General features: G+C 37.0%; 1 protein-coding gene across 20 annotated transcripts in view; it reads left to right on the forward strand.

Moving 5' to 3' along the window:
* Ppip5k2 (diphosphoinositol pentakisphosphate kinase 2) overlaps window positions 1–13,305 on the forward strand; it is a 59,099-nt gene extending 45,794 nt beyond the window's left edge. For 4 of the 20 annotated variants that reach the window (XM_087905963.1, XM_087905962.1, XM_087905969.1 and 1 more), the window contains 5 exons: window positions 242–361; window positions 1,186–1,248; window positions 4,684–4,824; window positions 8,108–8,233; window positions 11,638–13,305. In XM_087905963.1, the coding sequence (XP_087762089.1) occupies window positions 242–361; window positions 1,186–1,248; window positions 4,684–4,824; window positions 8,108–8,233; window positions 11,638–11,750 (563 nt within the window). In that variant the 3' untranslated portion in view covers window positions 11,751–13,305. Of the gene's footprint in view, window positions 1–241; window positions 362–1,149; window positions 1,249–4,683; window positions 4,825–8,107; window positions 8,234–11,637 lie in introns of all 20 variants that reach the window. The other 16 variants (XM_087905975.1, XM_087905974.1, XM_087905986.1 and 13 more) reach the window with 7 other exon arrangements.
* Window positions 13,306–19,552: the final 6,247 nt, after the last annotated feature.

Consider the following 19,552-nt stretch of genomic DNA (forward strand, 5'->3'; position numbering starts at 1 on the left):
GGCATTTTACCCAGTACTAAATTACTCCAATTGTGTGTGTGATGAATAATCGTGGCCTTTAGAAGCACTGAATTCAAATAGGTATCACTAGACTATTACAAGCTTATTGCGAATCTGTCCAAGGCACTGCCAAAGGCTGCCTGTGCGTTGGTAAGAGCCATGTTGATTGCATGCTGCATGCATTCCCAATGTGAATGGAAGAACACCCGTTGTTGTATGTATCTTCTCTAACTCCCATCAGGGTCTCACTGTGCGGGCCTGTTTAGCACCTCAGTGCTCGGGGGTTCTTCAAGTGCACCTAACCTACAGGATTATGCTCGTACTCATCGTAAAAAGCTGACCTCTTCTGGCTGCATAGATGGTATGTGCACACATGCACACACAGATTTACACCTACACCCATGCACACACTCATGAGCAGTGTTTCTCCAAAACAAGTCTAAGGCCACAGACTGCAGTGGAGCCCTAGCTACTTATTCCCACAAGACTGTCTTGAGGTCTACATTGGGGTCTAGGTTTTGGTAGTCAGTAACGGATTTAGACTACATGCACAATAGGTGGTCTGTTAAAATAGAAAATTTTATAACTTCATTATTATTTTAGCTGAATGAGAACCTAGATTATGAAGAACAAATTTCCCTTAACATTTAAGCTTTTATCTGCCACTAACACTCATTTTATTTATTAATATGAACAAACTATTAAGCATAGACTACAATAGAATGTCTATTTGTGATAGAAAATATATTGGCCATCATTTTTATGAAAATAAATAGAATGGGCTATTTTTAAGTTCTTTGTTAATATGACTTCAGTTTTAACATTCTGATATTCAGAATGTCTTTGAGACTCATGAAAATTTGTCCCTTGTGATAGGAGGGATGTTTTCAGCTCTTGTAGGATCAGCATTGTTTAAAACGTTTGCTCTTATCTGTACAAATAGTAAAACATGGATTTACTGGAATTGCCAGGTCATCTTGCTTTTCTTTCTTTTGTGTATTTCATTCAGCATTTTGCCTGTGCCATCACGCCAGTTTACTGCTTTTAACCAGTCTTCGGCTTTCTCATTCTTCCCTCTGCATGTCACCCCGCTCTGACGTCCTCACATGTTTGTCGTCCCCTCTGTTTTAAGTGTTCTTCTTTTGGCAGCTGTGAACTTCAGGGACCTGTTTTTCTCTTTCTCAGACGCCACACGCGGGTCTGCTGTTAAAAGGTTTTCTATCTCATTTGCTCGACACCCAACCAATGGTACGTTTGCTTTTTATTTTAAAAGATACTCCCCGCTTCATCCCTTTTTAATTTTTTCTTTTATTTTAAAATGTGGGATACACAGTATCATGTATTTATCCGTCTTTCATTTCAGTTGGCATACAATCCCAACTTATTTACCAAACCACTGATACTGTCTTCTTCCCTTTTCTGCTGTGATTTCCACAATAATTGAGCATCATTCATGAAATTGTTCAATGGCCACAGTAATGATGAGCCTTAATTCCGAATTAACACCTGGAAATTCTAATTTCTTAAGTGATCAGTTTATATAATTTTAAAAAAATACAATTACTATTCCTAAATTTCTTCTTAATTCTTAACATTTTTTTCTAATTATTTTTCTGATCACATTGTTATATTGAGTTATTCAACAAAATCCAAAGCAACCCATGTCAAGTCAAAGAGCCCAGTGAGATATGTCTCTGTAAAGGTCTTGGGAGCCAGCTGCTGCAAGGGACACTGCAGCAGACGGCTGGCTGTCTCTCTGTCTGAACAGAACTTGATGAAGTGTGGACGGCTCCGGAGACGTTCCAGGATCAACCTGTCCTTGATAACCTATGGTTTACTGTTATCCAGTCATCTTCTCCTTTTGGTGCCTTTGCTTTTCCTGAACATTTGGAGAATTCCTGATCGAAAAAAAACTAAAGTTAAAAGAATCAGGTTCCATTATAGTGACGCTGGATAGGCACGTGTCCATGACTTCTGTTATAAATTGAGTTGTGGCATTATAGGTTTTTGCTAAGAGCTTGACCTTGAGCCAGGGGGAATAGTTACTGATTGGATGTGTTTTGGGAATGTTTTGTTTTGCTTGAGGTGGAGCCTGATATTGTAGTCAGGCTAGCATAGAGCTCACTGTGTAAACCAGCTTGACTTCAACCTTGCAGTCAGTCATCTTGCGTCAACCCTCCCGAGAGCTTGGATTACAGACAAAAGACATCATACCTGGCTTTCTGTTGGTTTTCAAATCCCGCATAGACTTTGCTTTCATTTGTAGTGAAGTTACTTTTATCCCTGGAACTTTGTTTTTTTTAAACTGCAAATAAGTCTTTCAAAAACGGACTTTTATGAAGCCTAAGAATCGACACACGGCTATGATCTCCATTTGGACCTTTTAACAACACTTCCACATAACAGCTGGCTAATACTTCTTTGACTAAGTTAAGAAGACCTCATCCTCAAGTGAAAATTTAACCAAATAGCTTAATATGCTTTGTTTCATTGTAGCTGTTTAAATGTTACTTTTTGGAGAAAAAAAAATCTGCTTTGATACAGTTGCAATTTCTAAAGGTAGCCTATGCTTAGATACCTCCTAGAAGAAAAGCGTCTCAGAAATCACTGCAGGAGCTATCCTCTTTTGTATGAGTGCCTTTGTTTTCACAGCAAGCTCTGGGTTTTCTGGCAAAGTTCTATGTTTAACTAAAGGTAAAAATAGTACTTAAATTTAATAGAAAATAAGAGTAATTTTGTATTCCTTTGGTTTAGGCTTTTTCTTTTAAATGTGGCTTGTCTACATTATGCAGCTTACTGCATAGAACTGTATTCCTTTCGATTCTAGAAGTATTCTTTGGCTTTGGGGTGTTTTCGATATTTCTTCTTCTCTAATGCTGTTCTTATCTGTCCTGTGAATTGTCATGTGACCTTTTCACTTTTTTTTCCCCATGACTTTCATGTTATTTCTGTCTATAACCCACATCCTGGACTTCCCTCCCTCCATCTTTAGCTAAGGAACATGGTGCACAAGAGTCTTCTGACAGTGTTTACCTTATTTTCTGGGCCTCTGTGCAGAATCCCTATCCCTCAGCAGGTGCTGCTCTGCTTCCTCTGTGGAATTTCTAGGCTCCAGTGGTATGTTTTCGAAGCTTCCAAACATGTCAGCAGGGTGGCTTTGGAGACTGCTGCACTAACCCTTTCATTGTACATTAAGAGCTGTTTGAGACAAATGGCAAGAGTGTAGTCTAGAGCAATTTGATCAGACATCCTTTGCTGTTTTGAAATTCAGCAGGCAAATGAAAGGAGCTATCACAAAAGACGGCTGAGCACCCTGAGAAAGGAGAAAAGCATATTGTCTAGAGAACTGCAAAGAAAGGATTTGTGCTTATTTGCATGAACCACTTGTACTTAAGAAGAAAGGGAGTTGTAAAGCTTCGTTCCTCAGTGGGAACTGAGTGAGGTGCTTTAGCTGCTCCTGTGGCATTTTGTCGTTGCTTTTGTTGTGTTTGTTTAACATTACATGAAACGGTCTGTCATGCTTTGGTTTGCACCTTGAAATCTAGCATTAATTTTATTAATCCTTTGGTTATTGTCATAACAATATTCAATTCCCTTTTTAAAACGTTCCCCTGTTCCAACTGAGAATTCCAGCAATTCTTGAGTTCCTCCCAAATTTTAAAGAACTCCAATAGCATGTAATCGCATAATGAGCATATGTCTATGGAGAAGAGTCTAATTAGCAGTTTGATGACTTATTTTTTAACTAACAATAACCTATTTTTATGTAAATTTGAGTGTTGGATATTCTTCGAGAAGACAACTTGAATTTTGGGAAACACTTGTTATTTTAAGAGTATATGACAGTAGCTTTTAAAGCCATTCAGTTAAATAAAGTTTAAATAGATAATTTTATCATTAAAATGAGGAACTAGTTTTTTGGTTTTAGGAAAGTAATTTGTGTGTATAAGTGCTTTTGTGTTATTGATTATATTAACATATTGCTGCATGATTCATCATGAAAATCTTGTATGCCTGTGCAATGTTTAAACATGAATATATTTGCAGTTTATTTGCTTTTTACTTGGTCTAACTTTGCTCAACCAGGGATTTTAAATAATGAAATTATTGCCATTCAGTAAAGGATTGTTTAAGAATTTTAAGTCTAGCCTAATTGAGGAAGTGTTGCCCAAGGACCACATTAGGGTGTTAATGGCCTTAGAGAAAAATTATAATTTGTGCTTCACAATTAGCTACCTAATTAACTCCTGAAATTTGTGTCTGAATTTCCCTTTTTTATTATTTAATTGTTGAAGTATATATTATCAAGGTACTGTAACATCTTGGTCTAAGGGAAATATAGCATCAACTTGTTCATCTGTTAAATAGATCTGACATTGAAAGATTAAAAAGTGAACATTTATCTCCCCCACATCCCAGGTTTTCTCCTTCTTGTACTTAGGTTTTTGTGACATTGGAGGATTGTGTGCATGCTGTACTGTCTGATTACATTTAAAGTGATCATGGTCATATCTTGTTTTGGTTCCATGTTGCATAGCATCTGGTGTCATGACTTGAAAAATCTTGTGTGTTTGCATGTAAAAACCTGAACTTGCCAGTTCTAAGTAAGTTGCCTTGCTTTCTAATGATTGAGTTTTGAAATAGCCAATTTTACTGTTCCATTCTTTATTTCTTCTCCTTTAGGCTTTGAGCTGTATTCCATGGTACCGTCTATCTGCCCTCTGGAGACTCTTCACAATGCCCTGTTTTTAAAGCAAGTGGATGACTTTTTGGCTTCCGTTGCTTCTCCATCAACTGAAGTTCTACGCAAGGTCCCTGAAATGTGTATGGAATTTACCTTTGCTATATTTTATTATTGGACAATAGGTATTATTTGCATATAACCCAAATTTTAGCAATGCAAATTCAATGATAATTGTGATAGAATTTTAAGAGAGACATAGGTAAAGGAATAATATTAGTAATTCCTTTGTATTACACATGGGTAGTAGACTGTTTTTCTTGATTCTATACCCAAATCTTTTTTTCTCACAAAAAGTAAACAATGTCATAGAATTAGCACCTTTTTAACTTTTTTAATTATGCGTGCTGGAGAGCTCACATTCCTCTGTGATTTACAGAACAGTTCACATGGACTCACATTTGCGAAATAGTTGAGACATTTAATTGTAGCTGTTGTTTTGTTTCATTTTTTTGAGACAGGGTTTCTCTGTAGAGTCTGGTTCTCTGTAAATTCAGTTATCCTCTGTGCTCAGCCTCCCAGAACCTGAGGTTGTAATTGTTGTGCCCCCACGTTCAGCTTTAGAGAGGTGTTTCATCAGAGATACCCAATTAGAACAAAAGGCTTTTAAACTGTATTTCTTTAAAAAAGAATGGTCCGAGCCAAGCCATGGTAGCACACGCCTTTAGTCCCAACACTTGGGAGGCAGATGGAGACCATCTCTGTGAGTTCGAAACCAGCCTGGTCCATAAGAGCTAGTTCCAGGGTAGGCACCAAAGTTACAGAGAAATGCTGCCTAAAAAATTAAAAACAGCGTGAAGAAGGCATTCGTGTGGATTAAGAGAGTTCCTCGCTATGTAAGTTTGGAATTGACTGTGTTCTCCCTGGACCTAGAGAAGGTTCAAATTTTATAAACAACCCAGGTTTTCTGCCGCATGTTTTGTTATTAGGACAAAGATTGAACATCAGGTAGCACTTGCCATTTTTAGCTCACAGCATCCCTCAGAATGTTGAAATTTCCAGTTTGGAAAGCATTAATTTGAGGAGAGAACTATTCTAGTTACATCTTAGAAAACCACAAACTATCTGCATATTATCATCTTTTCTAACATGCTGTAAATATTTTTTGCCTGAGCATAAAATGATGGACATTGAAGCTCTTAGAATTAATAGCACTTTCCAGTCTTACTGTCTCTTCCCACTCCTGGACCATCACAGTGTATATTTGAGGACTATTGTTCACAGCTTAATATGTCCTAATGATGTTCCTCCATCCTTCAAAGTGATTATACCCTTTGCCATTTCTTCTGCTTCCGGTAGTATAGGCCAGCTGTCAATCAGTAGTGGTAATGAGGATGTTTCTAAACTATTTCACTTTGGAACTGCCTTTGGAAAGCAGGCTTTAATTTCAGATCTTCTATATGAATTGTCCAATTCTAAGCATCCATAAACTCCAAAGGAAGTAAATTATAAATAAGAATGAGTCAAGAAAATAAACATAGTCTCATTTTTGTTATCTATAATTTAATAAAATACACGGTGCTGTTCCCTGTAAAAGGAGACTGCACGCTGGTTTCCTAGCCACCCAGACTGGAATAATCACACAGAAATTATATTAATTACTGCATTGTTTGGCCAACAGCTGAAGAGTATTTCTAGCTAGCCCTTGCATCTTAAATTAATCCATTTTTATTAATCTGTGTATCGCCACGAGGCTATGACCTACAAGTAAGGTTCTGGCATCTTTCTCCTTAGGCAACTATATGACATCTACCTGAGTCCGCTTCTTTCTCCTTGCATTCAGTTTAGTTTTCCTGCCTAGGTCTATTCTGCTCTGCCATAGGCCAAAGCAGCTTCTTTATTAACCAGTGGTAATAAAACATATTTATAGCATACAGAGGGGAATTTCATTTATCTCCCCTTTTCTGTCTAAAGCAAGAATTACAGTTACAGTATTTCTTTGTGAGTCTAAAATTTCATATCTAATTCATCTTTTAGCATAACTAAGTAAAACTATAACTATCTGTCTTCCACTCCATCAAAGACCCCCAGAATAGATAATTCAAATAGGCTCTATAATAGTGTACTATTTTCCCCTTAAACTTCATGCTTCATTGCCCCCCCCAGGCTGAGGTTTTCAACTCTTCAATTATAGAATATAGAATGAGTCTCCTAAGTGAAAAGGTCTTCAGGCATCTGTTGATGCTATTTAATTTTAGAAAGTTTGCAGTTCATGACTGGGAAGTCATACAGGAATGATGTCTCTTTGTTCTTAGGAAAAATGTCATGTAATAGCTAGAGAAAGATAATCCTAGGGTTTATTCCATAGTACTCTTATTTTGTGATGGCTTCATTTTTTTATGGTTAGTGAATCCAGTTCATTAGAGTAAATTATTATGACATTAATGAGGTGATTTTAGATTCCTGTCCTGTTTGTTCTGATGAGCTCTTCTCTTTATCATAAAATTTTACCTCAAGTCTTTCAGCTTTTTTAAAATTTCATGTTGTTAGCTTAAGAGAACTAGATGAAAAGGTGTGTCACATAATGTAGTCTAAAAGAGTGGATAGACATTGGCGGGGGAGGGCAGCAGTGTAGATCATTAAGCCATAACCTAGATTCCCAAGGACCATTGAAAATCCATGACTAAGAAGGAAGCTGAATGTTTAGAGCACCTTATTTTCTGTGACTTTTCATCCAGCAGAACTGCTTTGATACGTTTTATATTTAACATGGTCTTTGGGGAAAGTTTCCTGTCAAAGGGAAAATCCTAGCAGATATTGTTAAGGACAATCAACTAGTCAGTTTTTAGACAGTACTAAAGCCTTTGTTACACCCCACCCCAATTCTTTTGGACTACTAAATAAAATGTGCCAGTTATGAAATAATCTGAATCTCATATACTGTTGAAATATGTATTTGCGGTATAAACATTTATTTAAGTTAAGACTCTGAGAAAACTGCCTTTTTATTAGAAAGCTGACTTGGCTGAATTGACTGGAAACCTTGTCTTTTCTATTATATACCTTTATTTATTACTTATTGGACATATTTTTACCCACTAAACCATATTATTAGAATTTTTGTAGTTGGATTTTGTGGCACAGGCCTGTAATCCTACCCTCTCAGGAGACTCTGGCAGGAGAATTACAATTTCAAGGTCAGCCTGGGCAGCAGAGTGAGTAGAGAGTCAGCCTGACTGAGTGTCTTTGTCTATCTCAAAATAAAAGTAGAAAGAAGGCTAGGGATATATGGCTTAGTGTTATAGTACTTCCGGAGCGTGTATGAATCTCTGGATTCAACTCCCAAGATTGTAAAAATGAGAGTAAAAAGTGGTTTTGTAGTGTTAGGATAGACTTGGTTACTATATTTTGTTTATTTCTTTTCAGCCTCTATGGCCTCACGATCCAGCCCAGGAGTGAGAAGAAAAATTTCCTTAAATACGTATACACCTGCAAAGATCCTCCCCACACCCCCGGCCACCTTAAAGAGCACTAAAGCAAGCAGCAAAGCAGGTTAGAGATGCATTTGAACTCTGGATGCCACACAGCAGTAACAGCGGCAGCAGTGCCTTTTCCTAATGCTGTAAAAATCATAGCGTTTCCTGCTGCCTTCCCAGTAGTTATGCCGACTTCAAAATCTTTTGCACATGTCATTTATATGTGTTTTTATCTATGTAATCTTCCTTTTCTCTTTTGCTCTCATGTCTTCCTCCCCTATCTCTTGGGCCTAAGGCATCATTTTATGTTTAAAAAACAAAATGTTGCCTGGTGCTTTTTATCTTCCATTTGTAGTCTGGTGATGTGACGCCCACATTGAATGCTTTTGCCAGCATTTTTGTTTTAAGTGCTTGCTAATGTGATTGTATGCTGAATCCTTCTACCATGACTGCCAACGACGTTCTCCATCTTCTTATTTCCCTCTGCCCGCTAACTCTGCTTCTCTAGTGTGATGATCTTTCTGCCTCTTCCCTATCCCAGATGGGTACTGCAAACCTGTTCATTCTGTGGTTTCATAATAAAAGCGCATGACAGAAATGTCAAGATTATTTTCAAGTTTGTAATATTTTTAGGTTTTCTTTTTAGTATGAATTTGTGGTTTGGAGTAAGAAGGATATACTTGTTAGTTATGTGACCTGCCTGACACTAATCCTTAGTCTCCACTAAGAAAATCTGGATAATGATTCCTTTATGGAATTGTCAGAATGAATACACACGTGTGAAGCGCTTGACTACACTGTAAACATTCACCGAATGGTAGTTTCTTTTATTGTCGCTTTGCTATAGCTAACTTCCATTTCTGCCAGATGAACAGGTTCCCTGGTACTCTTGCCTTATGAATTAGGTGGTGTTTTAAATAGATTTGAATCTTCTGCGGTCAGATAAGGGCCATAAAGCTCGTGTCCAACACTGCACAGTTGTCGTCAATATCATTTTGATGTGTTTAATATACAATACAAAACTGACATTTGTATAGTTCCTTTTACTAAGAAATTAGTACTGTTTTTATGTCCATGGCAATAAAAAAAAAAAAAAAAAACAAAACAGCAGAGGAGGTGTGGTTGGTGTCCGTCAGCCTAGCCAGTAATCAGGGGGCCAAAGGGTTCGGTTGCTCTTGGGACTGCAGAACACGTTGCTGTTCCTTATATACTAATTTGCCTTATACTTATTTTTATTGTTTTCTGCTTTATTTTGAATTGATTCAGTAATCTGTAGAATTTCACTTAAATATGGGTGTTGCTTTTTGTTGTATTTTTTTTGCATTATTCCTTTATTGCTTTCTCTAAATACATATTCTTAGCATTTCATGGTCTACTTGGAGTTAATTGCGTATCAGTTAATACATAGAAAGGTTGCAGCTTCCTTCAATTTTTCTTTTACCTTTTATTTTGTCTGTCCTTTCTACGTGGTTATCTATGTGTATGTGTAAACTCCACTTGCAGTATAAACAATAGAGTACAATGCTGTGATAGTTCCCTTAACTAGTAGTTTATTGTAAAGAAACGAAGCAGGGCGGGGAGATAACGCTCTATATTTCTCCACATTTGCCGGTCTCTGATGTGTGTCATTCCATCGTTGAAGTCTGTATTTCTCAGTCGTTTCCTTAAGCATAAAACTTTTTATCATTTCTTACACTTTGGGTCTTTTGGCAACATCGTCTTTTTATTACAACAGAAAAATGTCTTTGCCTATCCTTGCAAGGTAATTTTGCTATCCAGTTTTGGATAGAATTGATCTTTTCCTTGACAGCCCACTGATTTCTGGTTCCCACTATTTCTCTAAGGCGTGCTAGTTAACACTTTCCATTTTCTCTGCCTGTGCCAGTGTTCTCGTTCTGTGTGTGCCTGTGTGTGTGTGTCTCTGTGTGTGTGTGTGTGTGTGTGTGTCTGTGTGTGTGTGTGTCTGTGTGTCTCTCTGTGTGTGTGTGTATGTGTGTGTGTGTGTGTGTGTGTCTTTCAGCACTCTGATTCTGTCTGCCTCTGCTCTTCGTCTTTATTCTTCCTTTCTCTGTATTTTTGGTGTAATCCTCATTGCTGTTTCCTTTTTTGCCTCAATTTGCTGTTAAATCCAACCAGTTTTTATTTCAGTTATTTTATTTTTATGCTTTAATTTGGAACATCCTATTTGATCTTAGGTTTTCTTTCAAGACTTTACAAGGTTTTATTTGTTATTTGTTATAAGGTTTAATTTGCATAAGGATTTATTTCACCACTGAGCATGAAGTTGCTGCTCTAAAAATTGTTTTTTAAGATATTCATTTCCTGATTAGTCTGTGTCATTTTTCTCTTTTTTAAAAAAGATATTTTCATGTTTCCTGTTATGTTAAATATTTATGATACCATACATTAATCTTAGTATATTAAGTAACATTAGTTTTATCATAGACATTATAAATGACATGTTATAGAAACTTTGGATTCTGGTATTTCAGTTATATTTCTCCAAAAAATACTGTTTTATTTTAAAAGTAAATAGTTAAATTTGCTGAACTCAGATTGTACAATTATGTCCCTGGAGGTGACTGACAGCTCACAAATTCAGTTCTTTTCTTGTAGCCTGCCCTACCTGAGGCTTTCTGTGGCTGCAATAGATTACTCATAGTTCATGTGTGAATTAAAGTCTCTTCCTTCCTGTCAGCTGTAGTTGTCCCAATACTTGTCATCTGCTTCCTCGTGCTAGTAAGAATAGCCTTTGTGCTGGAGTTCTAACCAAGTTATGGGATGGATATTGAGACCAGTTCTCAAACTAAAACATGTTGATTCTTCTGTAGTAACTACCTAATTCTGCCACTTTCTGCTGTCTTTATACACTGTTGTTATAGGAGTTCTTCTTGTCTGTGGCTGAGTGCTTGTCATATGAACAAATGTCAGCCTGACAAGCCTCAGCCTGTAGAGTAGAACTCTGACTGCTCTCAGGGTAGCTCTGTGACTGGCCCTGGCTTTGATGTCGGTGCAGACACAGTTCTGCCTCCCAGTTCTGCAGCCTTGCACTGCAATGAGATGAAAGGTGTAGGAAATATGGTACCCTTAGGGAAATGATATTCAGTGCTAAGCATGCTTTATATTCCTATCAGATATAAGTAGAGACAGTTCTAATGGGGCAGTTGGATTTCTGTATCTGGAGCTAACGGGAAAAAGCTTGACCACAGTGTAACGAGATTAGCAGAATGGATTGTACTTGCAATGAAGAATTTGATTGTTTGGCATGAACAGTATAGAGTGAACTAAAAAGTTGGCCTTGTGAACATAGTCTTTTGCTTCACTTTTCTATATTTGTATTGAGTTCTAAAAACTTAAAAGTATTGTATTGAAAGCTTATAATTTTTTTTACAGTTATAGTAAAATAGCCCATCCCCACCAGCATTATTTTAATCCTTCATGACTTGTGTATCTCACTGTCTCTTTCTTCTGTGGGTGCAGCAGTCAGCGGACCATCTCCAGCAGTTGCTTCTCATACCTCAACTCGGAAGAAGAGCTTGATTGGCAAAACTGAAGGGCATGAACACAAGAAAAGCACTGGGAAGAAAAGATGAAGTCGCTACAGAATTGAAAGTTCCTGTACTTAGAAAGGAACTTGTTGTAAGAAGCCTTTATGAAGCTGTCCAAAACCAGTTATCCATGCGCTAGCAGACTTTACTCTATATACCTGTCTATTTGCTTTAAACACCTCCAAAGCCAGAGGACCCTCCGTTTTTATTCCAATGAAGAGCTTTGGTGGGATCTAGAAATGCTCAAAATAATGTCTGTCAGCTTTCTGTGTGTGACAAAGTCCATGACAACTGCTGCTGTTGTCACTGTGATGATTACCATGTGCCTATGGCAGAGACAAAGGACACAAAAATCCGGCTGCCTGGTACCAAAGTGCACTCTGGTCGGGTGACTCTACATCCTTACATCTCCACAAGATCGCATTCAGTAGGATTGGACAGGCAAGGTCACATGATGACTTTTGTTAAAGTGCATTTCCAAAGAGATCTCGTTGACCATTTACATTAGAATTTTTTTTCGTTGTTGTTACTATACCATATGCTGCAATATTTATTAACTGGAGAATATAGAACATGAATTATTTTTTCAATTTGTGCTTTGAATTTTGTATTGTAAATTATTTAAAATATTACAAATACAGGTGGGAGAATTATACCTTTATACACATAAATTTGCAAATTCATTCATAGAAAAATATTTTCTTTATACATTTCTTTACCATAAAGGGTACTTGGTTCATCAGGAAAAACTTTTTTTTCTGTATTAGCAAAAAAGGCATTTTTAAAGTTTTTTTTTTTCATGAGGTGTAACTGATAAGTTTATGAATCTTATACTTAATTTTCAGAGTTTTTCTTGAGACCTATGGACTCAGATAAAAAATGGGAGTTGTTGATGTTAAGCTGAATTCTGCTGTTACTAAGTGCCATCTTTGATATGTTTGCTGTGTTTCCATTCTTATGTTCAATGTATTTGTTGATTTCACCAAGAAAACTCGAAGATTGAGCATTTGTAGTAAGTAAATGTCATTTACAAATGATGAGATTTGGAGATCACTGTTGAAATTTCATCTAATATTTTTACAAAAAGAAGAAATCACTATCCTTGGTGCTTTTTCCCCTTTATGCACAGATAATTGTGTGAAACATTTGAAATTATTTACAAATCAAACAGTGCAGCCTGCTAAATAAAAGTCAGGAATTGGATGTGACATGACATAAAGCACTAAGCTATAGCCCCAGGCTTATGTTCAGAACTACTGGGCCCTTATTATACAAATAGAGCTATTATAATTCTTCAAAAGTAGCTTCTAACCTGAAATCATCCTATATGAACTGATTCGTAGAAAATAGTTATTATATTATCTTGGTTGCTTTAAAAGGGATGAAATACAAAAGTTAAAACTATATGTAATTAAATAAGTTCGTATACTTCATTTGAATGTAAATGAATTAAATGGATTATATGACGATATATCTTGTAAACAATTGAATGTATGTTAGTTTTCTGTATGTGAATATGTGGTTAGTGTGCTTATTATGGGGGTGTGAGGATACTGTTATTTTTTAAGTGGAATGAATTAAAATTCTTTCTAGAATAAGAGTGACTTGAATGTCAAGTGCTTTATTTACGTTCTTTGTTTCCTTTATGTTGCAAAATAGAAAGTCCCAATAACATATATTAAGTAATGATTAATAAAACTTACTAGTGACCATGCACATAACAGTTTACTGTCTTCCACCTTAGAAAGTATGTTAGCCCTCATTTTTCTCAGTTTTATTTAGTAATTGTAATTTTATTTTATTTGCCAAAATCAATAGTATTGCTAAGTAGGCTCATCGCTTTGAAGAATCCTAAAATTGTTTTTAAAAACACACTATCAGAGAGTCTCTTTTGTACTAGCAAAATAGTTACCCTAGACTATTTATGGAAGTTTGTATGAAATATCTCTTTCTTACAGGACTCAGGAGCTGTGGAGTTTGAGAGTTTTTAAATACTAGAAGATGTTTGTTTTTGCAGCGTTAATTGTCCAGCCAGCAAAGAAGCCAAGCTTGAGGAATTATCAAGTCACCCTGAGGTGTCAGTCTTCCTTATTTATCTTTCATTCTTTCAGCCTTTGGAACCCCATATCTTAAATCTTAAAGTCTCCTGTTGGTAGACCCTGCTGACCTTATTTTAATGAGGTATTTAGTCCATTCTGACCTACTCACAAGTGTGAGAGGACATCATGGCCATCGTGTATTGAAAAGCAGTGTGTTCAGCAGTCGTATATATGGTCAGACTATAGAGGCAGAAGGAAAGTGGCAATGTGACTGAAGCGTATGACATTGTGCTCAGTGTTTCTACACAGCACAGCAGAAATGCAATAAGCCAAAGTTAAAGGTCCTCAGGTAATCTAATTTAAAACTATTTAGCTATTGAGAGACTTTAACTGGGTCTGGGGGACTTACACAGATGGGGAGGAGATGGGGTAAATAACACTAAGGATGTTTGAAGAAGCTCTGGGAAGACATTGTTTACTTTTAAAATGTTATATCTACATACATACACACACATAATCATACATATATCTGTATAACTTAAATGGAGTTAGGTATAGGCATACTAAGAGTTCTACAATAGTTCAGAAATGGAATACAGTAAAGATTTATTTACTTTGGGGCAGACTCACAGAAAACAGTGATTAGCCGTCAGTCATCTGCATGAGTCAGGAACTGGAACCTAATCCAGCAGCCAATCCACACACAATTTTACATCTGCATATATAGTACATGTGACCACTCCCAAAGTGGGTCAGTATCTTAAAGGCTATTCACTGAAGGAGTTCCCACAGTACCTCTCCCTTCTGTCTAAATAAAAGAGTTATAAGCCTAGTACAAAACTATACACAATAAGAACAAATATCAAGTATAAAAATTAGAATTACAACCAGCATGAACAATATCAAGCAAGAAACATATGCTAAATGTTTCAATAGTTATTCTATCAGAAGGAGTTTAAGTCTTTTATTAGAAATGGCTTGGCTAAGTCATAAGAGGAAAGTAACTATGACTATCTAGTCTTCAACCCCGTCGAAGACCTGAGAAGGGAAATAATATTACTTGAGTAAACAGGAAGTACAATCAAGCAACTTCCAAAAGTTTGAAGAAATTACAGAGACAGCTGGGCAATCTCCCCAAGTCTCATTTGCAATGTTGGGGCAATGAACTATGGCTAAGGCCTTAGAGTAACTGATGGATGATTTTCAGAGGCAGGAAAATTTGAAAGGCAGTCTTGCCCTATTTTGGCAAGGTTTGGCAGTCTTTTTGCTTGTACTGTACTTGTCCAGTTAGGACATCATGAATTTTGTCAGTGGCCGAGACAGGGACAGTACTTTCCCCAAAGGCTAGTTTTGCCAAGAAGAAAACAAGCTCCAAGTGGAGTGTCTTTGGTGCCCAACATTCTCTTGGGAATAGATTGGTGCTGCCAGGAGCAATTGTGTCTCACGTCAACAGAATCCTAAGTTATTTAAGTGCTATATTCTACAGTTCTTTGAAGTATTTAAAGATTACCCATCTATCTGAAATATATTTGTACATCTAGAAAATCTAACTAACACAACTACAGTGATTATTATTTATGACTATTACCTGTATTTCTTCATTATACATTACATTTTTAAATGAGCTGCACAAACAATACCCTAAACGCGCAAAAATACATATACATACTATAGCAAATCGACCTTAAATTTTTATCAATAGACCAAAGTTCATACCAAGGTAAAGTATTCATTTCTATATATTGTATCCCTGTTATTTATTTACTTAGAAATGGACTGTGACCATTAATTACTTATAATCAGTCCTTTTAAAATGAAAACAAACATCTATAAACAGTCATTTGGGAATATGGGTATAGTTTCCTCCAAACTGCTTCATGCTGTTTGTTGGGCAAAGTATTTTTAGGGGTTCACGCAGACTCTTCAGAAGGTCTTGTTTCATCAAATCACATTATCCTGGAATGAATCCACAGGTTCTCGTCTTCTGTGGAAACAAAAACAGAACTCTTTTCCAAAGTAACATATCTTTAGACTTAAATTTTGAAATCAAAATACCTTTAACATATATATAATATACAATAAATGTTTACTTATTTAGATTCACAGAAAAAGCAGTAATCAGCTGTCCTCTGCATGAATTGGGAACTGAAACTGAATCCAGCAGCCAAGACGGCCTGTGCATGCGTCTACATCTGAATATATAATACATGTGACCTCATCAAAGTGGGCCAGTGTCTTAAAGACTGTTGGCTGAAGGAGTTCTTATAGCAGTTAGGAGTTCTATCTTGTGCCACCTGGAGTGGTAATGCTGCCCTAAAAGCCATAGAGTGTCTTAACAAAAACCCCAGTTCCAGGAATGGAAAACTTGTTGAATTGTTAATCAATGTTGACCAAGAGACTCCCTAAACAGTATAGTATATTGCTTTTGCAATAGTTGGTCGCCTCCCAGAACTTGAAGGATCTATTGCTGAAGATACCACACACTGGACTTGTGACTGAACACAAGACTTGAAGGAATCACCTTGGGTACTAGTGGTAATGATATCCAAAGGTCCTTTGCAAGCTTCTAACATAGGAAAAGTTGTTAATCCTACCCAGCTATAGAGCCTGTGAGTCACAAGGGTGCCTAGCCCAGCACAATGTTCCCAATGGTACAATAGTAGCACTTTTATCTTGGGGGTAACTCATAGCTGTGTAATTGGACTTGAGACCTACTCACTGGGAGGAAAATCTTGCCTAGTATTATGAACCAAGTTAAACACCTGTGACCGGAGAGGTCATGGGCCCTAGAAGAAAACCTACTTTTATTACTTTCCTAAACAAATATAATTTCTACTTCTACTTTATTATGGTTTGTATCTATGTTTTCTATTATTTGTGTTCCTTTTGCAGGTATTAGGGTATAATTTACAATGGGTTTTGCTTTACAACTAATATTAAGATATCTTACAAGAGAGGTTTGTATAGCCTATGTATCTGTAATGTACTTTTGGCATTATTGCCTATAAGATTTTCATCTTGTGGCTATAATGTTCCATTGTAGACAAGAAAATACCAATTAAAACTGTCGTAAACTGTTAGAACAGTCATTATACATTTCTTAAGGTCTAAAGGCAGAGTTGGCTCCAGCCTCCTGGCTATCTGCAATGATATTATCAGTAACCTGACTCCTCCCATTAAAATAATAAAAAGTTTATCCCAACAGTATTTCACCTCATACTCACAGGATCACTGTCATTGGCAATCAGGGCTACATCCTTGTTCATTATCAGTCCAACAAAACTTGAAGACCATTCTTCCCCATGAGGCTCAATTAGGGCAATTGAAACAGCTTAGTTGACCATTTATCCGTCCACCCCCATGTTATTAACATTCATGGAAAATCCCATGATCCTGGAAACTGATGACCAGGCCAGAGCCACCAGAAAGAAGCCTTAACACTTTACATTTTGTACTAGATAATTGATCAGTGTTTCAAGATATTAAACAGTATCTATAAGAAATGGAGGTGTTACAGTAACCATTTAAGATGAGGAGCCAAAATGAAAACTACAAAAGAGTAGCCTAGGCTCCTTCTGTCTCATCTCCCTCCTGTAGACAGGTATGAGGAGTGATGACGTGCAACTCCAGCAGGACAATTCACTGAACAATGGGTGATTCCTGGTGTTTCCTCCTGTGGCCTGGCTTCTCCTGCTAGTGTGTGGTAACAGGAAATGCTCTAGTGTAGGCACGTATCTCATCTCCATAATTTTAGACAAGGCTCTGGTATTTCCCCCTCAGATTATGCCGTTCCCTTTGGAAACTATTATCACCCGGTGACTAAAGGTGTCAGCATTCTACCCAAGTACCTTCCTGTTTGACCTTCACTGCCCTTAGCAGCTCTGGCTCATCAGGACAAAGACTAAAGCTTCTTTGAATTTCTTCCTTTAATTTTGTTGAGGAAAATTTGTGTTTCTACTTTCACATATGGAGGATTTTTTTTTATTGTTGAAAACTGGTTTCTTTCCATTTTCCAACTAGACATCACTTTTTTGTTGTTGTTCATTACAACTTTGGTGAAATTAATGGTAGTCCTATCTACAATATGCTATTGTCAGAATCAAATCAAATGACATTCAGTAAAGCATAAGGAGAAAAACATATCGGAGACATTATTTTTATTCTCTGATGTATTCGGGTAGTGTATTGTCCAAATGTCAGTCAGGCCTCTCATTTCAGTGGCATTTCAGCATTTTTAGAGCCAAGGATGCTCTCATAGCTTCTGAACCTCTATTATGAATGCATGTGTTGCCAAGGGAACAGCCTGCCTAGTAACAATCTAATAGGTACCCCCCAAAGATCAAGGTTATTCTAGCATCTTCCCTATTGAAAAAAAATATATTTAAAATGAAACAATCCAATCTCAGAGCATGTTAGAGGAAATGAGAGCGACTCTAGCAAACTACCATGTTTACTGTCTAACAAAAGGAGGCATGCACTGCCATGCATAAACTTCATATTGTAACCATTGTGTTACCCCAGGGGATAATGGAAGCACAATTTAGATGCCCATTTCAAAGCTTTTATAAAGCTGTTCCTTGGTGAAGACAGCAGGCCCTTTGTCATTCTGGGTATAGTGCTTCAGGAGCACTTGATTTATGGAAAGGGTTTTTTTTTAATTTTTTTTTTTAAAGAAGAAAAAGTGAATGTGGCTTCTGGAAATAGCTTGCTGCTTTTAAAATCCCATTTTGAGTGACTCAGTGCTCAAGAGAAAGCTCAAGAAAAGTGGACAGATGAATAGATTGATGGAAAGAAAAGGGAAAACAGAGAGGGATGCATGAAGCATAATTGACAGAACACAGATTCCACCATATTGCTGAAAAGTATTGTTGCTATCAGGAAAGAAATTAGAAAGCGTATAATTTAAAGATTGTCTCTTTGGTTCTACGTAAAAATTCCAATTTGTCTTGTAGTGTCAATGCTGAAAATTCATGATGAAAATAGGAGCCTTGCATGCTTCAGAACATCTAGAAACATTTTTGTAAGTCACTTGCCATGCGTACATGGATCATGCCCCAAGAGGGGGAGCCATGCAGTGGTTCATCCCCCTGTGAGGCAAGCACAACCAGTTTCATGTGGAGAAATGCAATTTTGAAAATTAAAATTGAAAGATTCAAAACTCAGGAAAAGCATGGGATCCTTTCAGTAATCAAAAAATAAAAGAAAGTGTCCAGTTTGGAGTCATATGCCTAAAGTCCTCCTGCGTGCAGGGTTGTCTACAGGCTTGGCAAGAAAGTGAAGTAACAACAACGAATGGATGTGTGGAAACTGCTTATGCTGTTTGGTTGTGATGACTTTTTTAAATCACACAAGGAAAGAGCACAGTGGTCTGCTGTCATGGGTAAGGAAATGGGAGAAAGACCTCAGTATTCACCCCTACGCTCCCTCCCTACACTGTTCTACATTCCACTGGGTCTTGATTTTCTGTCTGTAACCCACAGGGTTTGCTTGAGGTCCAGTAACTTCAAACTCCATATGGCTTGCTTTTCCTTTCCCTCTTAGAATTTTAGAACATTTTCTAGTCCTTATGCTATCCCTGTCACCCTCTGTCATCACAGTTAACATGCTCTTTTGAGCACTTGCTTCAAGAATATAACCAGAAAGTTAATAGCCCTTATTCCCATTATTACTCCCTCTTACTCCTTAGTGTGGTCCTGAGCAATGTTTTGAGAATTATCAGCATGACAGAATGAAATTGACTTAAATGATAGCTTCTTGTTGATATGTAGAATATGTTTAGTTCTTGGTGTTAGTGGATGTCATGAATGC

The sequence above is a fragment of the Myodes glareolus genome, chromosome 1 (genome assembly GCF_982192425.1).
Source record: "Myodes glareolus chromosome 1, mMyoGla1.1, whole genome shotgun sequence".
Lineage (NCBI taxonomy): Eukaryota > Metazoa > Chordata > Mammalia > Rodentia > Cricetidae > Myodes > Myodes glareolus.